This window comes from Primulina huaijiensis, chromosome 11, assembly GCF_012295235.1.
Source record: "Primulina huaijiensis isolate GDHJ02 chromosome 11, ASM1229523v2, whole genome shotgun sequence".
Taxonomy (NCBI): domain Eukaryota; kingdom Viridiplantae; phylum Streptophyta; class Magnoliopsida; order Lamiales; family Gesneriaceae; genus Primulina; species Primulina huaijiensis.
Window position 1 is genome coordinate 15,370,090 of NC_133316.1, and position 9,628 is coordinate 15,379,717.

At 34.8% G+C, this 9,628-nt stretch overlaps 1 protein-coding gene across 1 annotated transcript; it reads right to left on the minus strand.

The window, feature by feature from the left end:
• Positions 1 to 3,161: 3,161 nt before the first annotated feature.
• Positions 3,162 to 6,105, minus strand: LOC140987860 (uncharacterized). Its single transcript, XM_073456570.1, has 6 exons — positions 5,505 to 6,105; positions 5,143 to 5,305; positions 4,810 to 4,986; positions 4,637 to 4,720; positions 4,367 to 4,448; positions 3,162 to 3,866 (listed from the first exon to the last, which is right to left on the minus strand). The coding sequence occupies exons 1-6, from the start codon at positions 5,888 to 5,890 to the stop codon at positions 3,430 to 3,432; spliced, it is 1,329 nt and encodes a 442-aa protein (XP_073312671.1). The 5' UTR covers positions 5,891 to 6,105; the 3' UTR covers positions 3,162 to 3,429.
• Between the last annotated feature and the right edge of the window lie 3,523 nt (positions 6,106 to 9,628).

Sequence of the window (9,628 nt, forward strand, 5' to 3'; positions counted from 1 at the left end):
AACCACTTGGAAAGTCCGAGGGAGGGTTGTTCGGTATAATCATCATATGACTACCCATCTGCATGTTTGGACATCTCTATGCCCATACCAAGAAACTCAGTACACAACATCACAGATGCTAGTCTCGAGCTCAAGCGACCTTTATCCATGTTTTAGGCGGCTGAATCGACTAGGAACGAATTTAGATCATACAGTGTTTACAAATGAGTTTCAACATCGAATTACGATTCATTTGTATTAAAGTATAATCAAGGTCTTTATCTATGTTTGAAATCATGGGTATACAGATAAAGAAATAACAAACCATGAAATAATGAATTATATTAAAATAATGATTGTTCTTTACAACCGAGTCAATAAAATCCCTAGTCAACAGTTGACTTACAGGGCATCTACTCTAACACCATTTCTTTTTCAAAGATAGATATCAATCAAAGTAAATGATTTCAAGGATGCAAGAAAGTTGCAGACAGAGTTCTGAATGCAAGAAAGATTTGCTGAGAAATCAGTAAAGGATAAATGAGGCTGTAAAAGAGTATATGTACAACCAATAGAGACAAACAAGGAGACACATGTCAGTATGTTTGTGGTTACTTTCAAAATTTTAAAATAACTTTTCCGTTGAGTAACCAATGAGAGAAAATGAAGGAATTTAAAGTTACTTTTAAAAAGAGCAATTGTCGGCTGTACTTAAAAGTTAATAAATCGAAATAATTAAATTTTGTTACACTATATGATAATGACTACTTGATAGAGAGGTGTTGAAGATCAACAGAGATCTAAATTCAGTACACTCTTATGTTTTATCAATGTAATCAGTGAATCAATGATTAGCAAAATGGTTCCACACACAGATATATGATTCTCCTAAAACTCATGCATAATATTTAAGAAATTATTAAGATAAATTGATTTCCTCATATATTTTGAAAATGTGAAAACTTAGCCTCAGATAGTGGTTTGGTGAAGATATCAGCAGCATTTTGTTCGGCAGACAAATATTAAGTCTAATGTTTTTCTTCATAACATGATCTATGATGAAATGATATATGATATCAATATTCTTGTTTCATGAGTGCAACACCGGATTGTATATTATCGCAATAGCACTTGTGTTGTCACAAAATACAGAAGATTAAGAGACATCTGTTCCATAATCTCTTAGTTGCTAAATCCATAGAATTTTAGAACAAAAACTTTCAATAGTCAAGTATTCAGCTTATGATGTTGATATAGCAATGGACGTCTATTTCTAACTAAACTATGAAATCAGTCTCTCACTAAGAAATTATTAAGAACCACTTGTACTTTTCGTATCAAGCTTACATCCTACTTAGTCAACATCTGAATATTTAATTAAATTAAAAATTTAATATTGGGATACCATAAGCCAACATTTTGAGTTCTTTTCAAATATTTCAATATAAGCTTTGCAACAAGATAATATGATTGCTTGGGATCATATTGAAATCTTGCATAAATACACACATCAAACATAATATCTGGTCTACTTGTAGTTAGATAAAGCAGTGAGCCTATTATTAGACCACGATACATGGTTACATCTACTGAAATTCCTCCTTCATCTATGTATAACCTAGTTGATGAACTCATGAGAATTGTTGCAGTAGATCATGTTTTCATACCAAACTTTTTCAAGGATTCTTTTGTATACTTTACTTGTGAAAATTCCAGATTCAATAAGAACTTCTGCAAAATCCTTCATTATCTAATTTTGGATAGTTTCTGTAACAATCCTCACCCTTGAAAGAATATCAGACACATACATCCATTTGTGTTTAAACTCATCGGGTAACACCAAATAACTTGTGGCACAATCAGATGAGACAAGAATCTTTCCTACTTTGAAGGTAGATGTTTTGATCGCATCACTTCCTCTCTCATATAATAAATCATCCTCATCTTACTCATTATCTTCGGTGGACTTTCTTCCAAACTTTCTCTTATCTTTTAAAGATTTTTTTCGCTTCTGTTCTATGTTCTGCAGCCCTTTCCCTCAACAATCTTCGCTTTTGTGTATGAGACATAGGCTTTGGAAACTTTGGATGTTTTACCCGCTGTAATTGGAGGAACCACAAACCTAGGATTTCTCCTCTACCTTTGATGAAAGACTGGGGTAGGTCTTTTCTAAGGCGAGAATGCTCGTTGGTCAACCATTCTTTCGTGATTCATTGGTTTAGAAGATGAACTTTTACCAAAGTATTGGTTTACTGGATCTTGGGATGAATCTTGCACAAGTGCATTTCTCCTACTATGATGATGATTCTATCTCTGGAAACTTCTTGATTCTCTGTCTTTGAATTCAAAAATAATTTTACTGGGCACAAAACACTTCCTTATAACACTTCATCTCTTTTTCCTCGTATGGTTGTGAATCTTACTCGATACACCACATTTCATATTTAATGTGCAGAAACAGAGAAAATACAATGAGTTCAAGAATTGACACTTCTTAGGAAAAATGGTATTACATTTGAACCACAACTACAAATCGTCATTAATCAGTGCCATTTCTAAGCCAATTCGATAATCTAAAACTTTTATTTGAACTATAATTCCAAAATCTTCATGGATTGTTGCCAGGTTTAGCAAGAATACAGTGTACATGCTGTGTTCGAGCTAGAACTTGCATTCTGTGGACCAGTTTTGAAATTTATGCATTGCTTTTTCATTTATATTTCAATGACGCGATTCCAAAGCCAACATAAACATCTACATTTCATCTTTGAACACCAACAGTTGATTCAGCACCATTTTCAAGCTCTGGAGTTCGGCCTTGGACACTTCCAGGTACAAACTTGCTGAAACAGGACAGGGATAAAGGTTTCGATCCAAATTCCAATTCAAACGCACAATAAAACTAATTTCAAGGTTTAGACTTGAGTTCGATCCAACACACGCAGCCCGAATTTGAACACAAACTCTCGGCACATCTGATTTTGATCTAATTTGTAAACTTTCCAGATCTCACTCACAGACCGAATATGAGTTTGCTCTGGAACACGACAAGACTGGAAAGAGAAGGCAAGAGTGAGGTTGACCGCGCGGTGCATGTGCACTGTGATGTGTCAAGCCCACAAAATGTGTGTTTTTTCGGGTGTTATTTCTCACCAACAAAAAGAAACGGAACCAGAGAATCATAACAGAAAGTAATTGAACTTTCAATACGCTACTCATAACCATCAAATATTCAAAGAAATATAATTAAAAAGAATTGTACTCATGAGTTAATTCATTTGAAAAATCAGATCCTCTTTATGAAACAATTACCCGCGATGAAACATGTCTTCCACAATTTCCGGACCTCAGGTCACCCAAAAGATTGATCACGAACCATGCGACAATTTCACAGTAATCCTTCGAGTTTTCACATTCGATACAGATACAAAAGATGCCCAGATTCTTGGATCATAACCCCCTCGTGCAAAATCTTCTAGCAACTCCAAATATAAGAGCCTTAGTCAAGAACCCACGATCAAGAGTACAAGCAAGGATGATTGCCCCACCAACAAGAAGACCCTTAGTTGTAGATCTTGCCGATGGTTTATCAGGTGAGCTACTCGAAGATTCACTCTGTGATGCATCACTTCTGATCTCTGAGGTTTGTAAGGATGTGGCACTGAATTTCGTGTTAATTTGGGCCATCACTGCACAGTGTGAGAGCCCAGCAGCTCCAGAAGTCCTGTGTTTCTGGTAAGCACGCAAGCCAGGATCGATCTTTTTCACTGCACCCCACATGCCTTGGCGCACACCAAGTTTTGCTATTTCCCAAGGAATACCCATGTCTTCATGATGGAATAACAGGACTTCGCATGCCGTTAGCCGACCATCTCTTTTTGATTCAGCTTAAGTAGACAAATAATAATAAGTAAATAGAACAAGATGTTTCCACATAGACAAGTAAATTTGTTTGTAATCTAAAGCTAAATCACTAAAAGCTCAAAAACTACCATCCAACCATCTCCAACAAGTTCCAGCTTTTGCAAAAAGATGTTCAAACATTATATCGAAGACAAAGTATACAAATTCAAAACCTCTAGCAAAGTCTGGGAATAAAAACCTCTAGCACAGTAGGAACCAAGGTTTCAATTACAGACTATTTGAATCCCATGAGAGTTCCTCATTATAGGAGTAAATTGGCAATGCAACGATTCAACGGTTATTTTGCTCTCCTTCCGTCTTCCAATATTTTGCCAGGTTTGACGAATCATTGTTTTTTTGTGAAATATCATAGATAACTTGCTCAAGCAATGAAAAAACCATGGTTTGTGTTTCAGTACTCCATCTGAGCTTTCATATGCAAATCTGAAGTAATGTGCAATGGAAGCATAAAAAGAACTAATACCTGTACGAATGCACCAACTAGAATAATACAAATCAACACGTCTTGGTTTGCTGTGGCGTGGTACAGAGGAGTCTGGTAGACCCTATTCCATACATAAATATAAATTATATTAACAAGAAGAGCCTCATAAACGAATTAATGGTTATTATAATCCAAAAAGTAAATAAAGAACTAAAAACTTTTAACACAATATACCACAAAAAATATTGCAAGTCAAACTGATGGTTATCTATATAATATTAAATCGATGAAAATCATCACTTTTCTTACCTTTGTTATACAATAGTAAGTTCGGCCTGACTCCCAAATTCTCCGACCTATGATGTATTCTCTATCACTACAAAAGAAGGGAAACTGCAGCAAAGCGAAACAAATCTCATCCGTATGCAAACCACAAACAAAGGTCACAAAGTTTATACGAAAAAGGATAAGTCTCTCCCTACCTTCCGTACCCACCGAACCATCATCGTCCCAGTTTTGGGGCATTCCTCAATCGTTTCGGCATGTATAAGCATGTCATCCCATTTTGCTCTAAACTCATCGTCCCAAAAGAAATCCCTTAACATTTCAGGAGTGGCATTTTCATAAATAGTTTTACTACGATATTGTGGAGGTCCAATCTATATGAAATCAAGAAAATGCGATTATTTTCATCAGTTTCGCAGAGTAAGCATTACAATTTTGTAAAACATTTAATGCAACATACACTGTACAAGTATCAGTCACTGCATATTCAAATATACAGACTATCAATACTCGAAATCAGGTAATAATACCTCAGGATCTCTTCTCCAAGCTTGATAACTCATATTGGTTGTGGACCTATCCATCATTTGGATCCAAGGAAGACCCCCATCTTTTTCCTCGACCAAATTATACAAATGTCTTAGATCATCGTTAGTCACTAGACTCGATTTCTCTTTCTCTACCTTCGACGAACTGATCACAGATAATTCATTTTATTAACAAATAATCATGTTCATCAAGCACTATGAAACAGGACCGAGAAGGTTTAAAGTATAACCCCCAATAGTTCAGCTGAGAGATAAAAAAAAAAATTAAAAAATTTAGATACAGTATTCCCACTGGCAACCTCATAATCAATAAACAAAGAAAATTTAAAACTTTCAAGACTAACCTGGAATCAGAATTTGAAACTGAAGGCAATAAAGAGCCTTCATTCGCATGCCTAGAACTAGAAATCCAAGAAATGCAGCTGGACAGCTGCAGTTTCAATGAGCTCAAGCTTGGCACCGAGGCAGCAAATTGTGGATACAGAACCCCTGATCCCGAAGAAGGTAATAACAAATTATTCGAAAACGGCTCCACTTCCCCTTTCTTCAAAGCACAATAATCAAGAAAATCAACGTTTAGCTTGGCCCATTTAGGCCTCCACGCCCAACCAACCAAAACTCCAAAAAGAACCGCTACCCAGATGGGCAACATGAACACCATCATCTCAGAAACCACATCTCTAATCGTAGGTTTTCGAAAAATCTCAAGAAAAACAGAAACGAAAGCCATGATACAATTAATCAACGAAAAACAAAGACTTCCAACCTTAAGAAAAGAAAAAAACCAAGAAAACCCACATTAAGGAAAAGATCAAGAAAACCAAACAAAAACCCTCGATTCAATCGGACAAAGATTCAGCACTCAGGCGCATCGACGATCCGAGGGTTCAAAGTAAATTACAGTATATGTACAGGGGGAATGGAAAAAGAGAATGAGACAGGAAACAAAGGAGAACTATATATACATAAAAAATTCAAGAGAAAAATAACAACAATAATAATAATTTAATTACAACCCTTGGTGTTTAGTTTAGCCAGATGAGAGAAAGATTCGTGTGGGGTAAAGACATACCATACGCGAAGAAAATCAAAAGTTGGGTAGAGAGGATAAGGATGTGCGAGATAAGCGGTGGATGAGGGCGTTTCCTTGGATTGCGGTGGGCCACGTTTTCGTAAAAAAACTTTTATAAAACAATTTCATGATTCATTTTTTGTATGATAAATCCTTTATTTATATCATACATAAATATAATTATTTTTAAGCAAAAACTTGTGTGAGACGGTCTCACGGATCGTATTTATGAGACGGATCTTTTATTTGGGTCATTCATGAAAAAGTATTAATTTTTATGTTAAGAGTATTATTTTTTATTGTGAAAATGGATAGGGTTGACCCGTCTCACAGATTATGATCCGTGAGACGGTCTCACATGAGACCAACTCTTATTTTTAATCCAAAAATCTATTTTTTATTATAAATATAAACAGAGTTGATTCATCTCACGAATAATAATTCGTAATACCGTCTCACAATAAACTTGATTTTCACACGAGAGCCCTTGTGACTTGCTGCTAGTTGCTACAAAACATCATTTTCTAGCATTCAAATTGATTCCAATGGACTGAAAATTGTTCATCATTTAAATCCATATCGAACAACTTCTTCGCTAACTCTCTTATGATTTGAGCATTGACTTTCACCGTGCGGAGGTTTTATGATTTTAGTCGAACTTAAAAATTCTCCCAATAAAATGTGTTCATTTTATTATTTAGATTAAAAAGGATATTTCAAGGGTAAATTAGGAAAAAAAATCATCAGTTCAAGTTTCAGCTTATGATTTAATACTTAAGACCTAAAATTCAGTTTGAACTCCACAGTTTTGACGAAGTGATAAAAAATATCATCGATTTTATAATTGGACTATAAATAGTATCAGAGTCGAGATAAAATTATTTCAAACATATAATATTATTATTATTGTGTAATTAAATGTTTAAGGAGGAGAATTTCTAAAAAATTACGAATCCGAACATATGTTCGAGATTAAATATTTACATTATTTATTTCAATATTTTGGAATATTATAAGAAGAACTAACCAAGGTTAGACATCATCAAGTGTAAAGAAGAACACATCAGAATCCTAAGATAAACTTATGATTTAAAGTAATAAATTCCTAAAAATATTCTCGGATCCCTCTAAGTTCACCAGAGATCTTAAAGACAAATTCCAGCTAGTTTCAAATAAAGTAGGATCATTGGATACATAAAGTTGGCGGATCCATCTGTAATATGTATATTTGGGATTTAAGGAAGGGTATGTTATTAGTTTAGATCTAACCAATTTGATAAATTACTCCGAAAGCAGTACAAAATTATGGCAACACTTTTCATTTTTTATTATTCTCAAAGGAGAAGATTATTCTCTTTACCAAACAATCAGCTATATTATATACCATATAAAATCGAGAAAATCCTTGAAAAACAAGAAAAAATTCTTAGAGCATTAAAAGATATTTAAACAAGAATCCAAACTCTAGCCTTTAACCGACGAAGAAAAAATTATCAATCTGATTAAAAATGTCTCATAAAAGAAATTAAGCCGATGACAACTATAAAAAAAGATTGGTCTAGAAGATATTCAAGACCTTGCAGAGTCTTTTGTGAATCTTAAGATCGTAGATATGAAGATAAATACAACAGAGGGTACCTCCCCAATAACTTGGTCATATTCCCATGAACCACCAAGAGATAGTGTGAGATCTCCTAATAAAAATATGAGAAGACCCCAAAATAATTTCCTAGTATGTGGAAAAGCACACCCAACGGGAAAATGATCAAGCAGAAATCAAATTCTCTTACACGAAACGCCCTATATGAAATCTGTTTTAAACTTGATATACTGCATTTCAAAAATAGAAAATATCTGATAGATGACTGGACATCGGCTATAAGCATCGCATTAGGCATAGATGGTCTCAACAAAGAATGATTCATTAAATTTTTAGAAATGAGTCTGATAAGATCAGTTAAAATCACTTGGTACATGAATTCAGCAGAAACCTGCAAAGACTCAGTCCTAGCCGAAAAATCTCTTAGTGAGATAGCTGGGAGAATGGTTATCATATTTAAAGCACAAGTTGTATGAGTAGATTATTTTAATAGTCAATACAAGAGAAGAAAAAAAAATATACTCAAGATCTGTATAATATTGAATCACATAAAATCTATTTGCTAGATGAATATATTATTTATTCACTTAATATAAATGAAATTCAGGAGTCGAAAAAAATATAGCAATGAAAATTTTCTTCGCCAAAATGCTAAGTTCTTGGAGAGAAATGCTAATTAGAGAATTTGTCCCTGGTAATCCGAATACTTTGGCATGAAGGGTCTCTTTTCTCAATTGGCACGATGATGTAATATGACAGCATCACAAAAAATTACAAACAATTAAGGGGTATTAATAAATGTATTCCTTTATCTTGTAAAGAAAATGATCTCCCAACGATAATTAGAAGTAAGCCACAAAAGTAGATAAGGAATGGCTTTAGATCTCATCTTTATGTGCGATCCCGGATCCGAGGCATGACAGAATAGTATCAAAGACGGTCACTAGCAAGGAACACCGATAAATAAGTGTTGTGCGGGGTAAAGTGCTACATGCGTGGGAGCCATCTCTTGAACATGCGGGTAAAGTGCTACATGACGGGATCCGCCTCTTGTACCTGTAGGAGCAACCTCTAGATTCACGGCGCTAGTGGATCATGGGGTCAGGCCGCGATGAAGACGTCGCGTTCTGAAGGAGGGGTGATTGTGATACATCTTCTCCCACATTGGTTGAAAATGAAAATATAAAATATTTTATAATGGTTTACAATAGTCTCTTATAGCAATTTGGGTTAGCCATTTTCGTAAAGAGAGGACAAATATGAAGTAGTTGCTATAAAGGCTCTTTGTGCAGTTACGAAGATGCGGGCCCCGAGCGTGACAATATGAGTCATGTCTGAAAGAAAAAAATCGTCAAACCTTATTTCCTAGGGAAAGTGGAGTGTGTGCATTATCTATTGGATTTTATCCATACATGTGTGTGGTCGGCTAACTGATAGCACTAAATATGAGCATTCTTACTTCATTATCTTTAATGATGACTTTTCGATGTATGAGTATGTGTATTTGATGAAACATACGTCTGAAACATTTGAAAAATTCACAAAGCTGGAGAAGAGAAAAAATTAGGAAATAGTATTAAAACACTTCAATCAGATCGAGATTGAGAATACTCAAGTACCGAATTTCCAGACTATCTTAAGGAAAGTGTAATTCTCTCACAGTGGACTCCATCAGCCACAACACAGTTGAGTGATGTGTCAGAAAGTCGTAATCAAACATTGATAGACATGTTTTGATCATTTATTATATGATTCACCGAATTGTCGTCATCTTTTTGGAGATTTGAGCTAGAGAC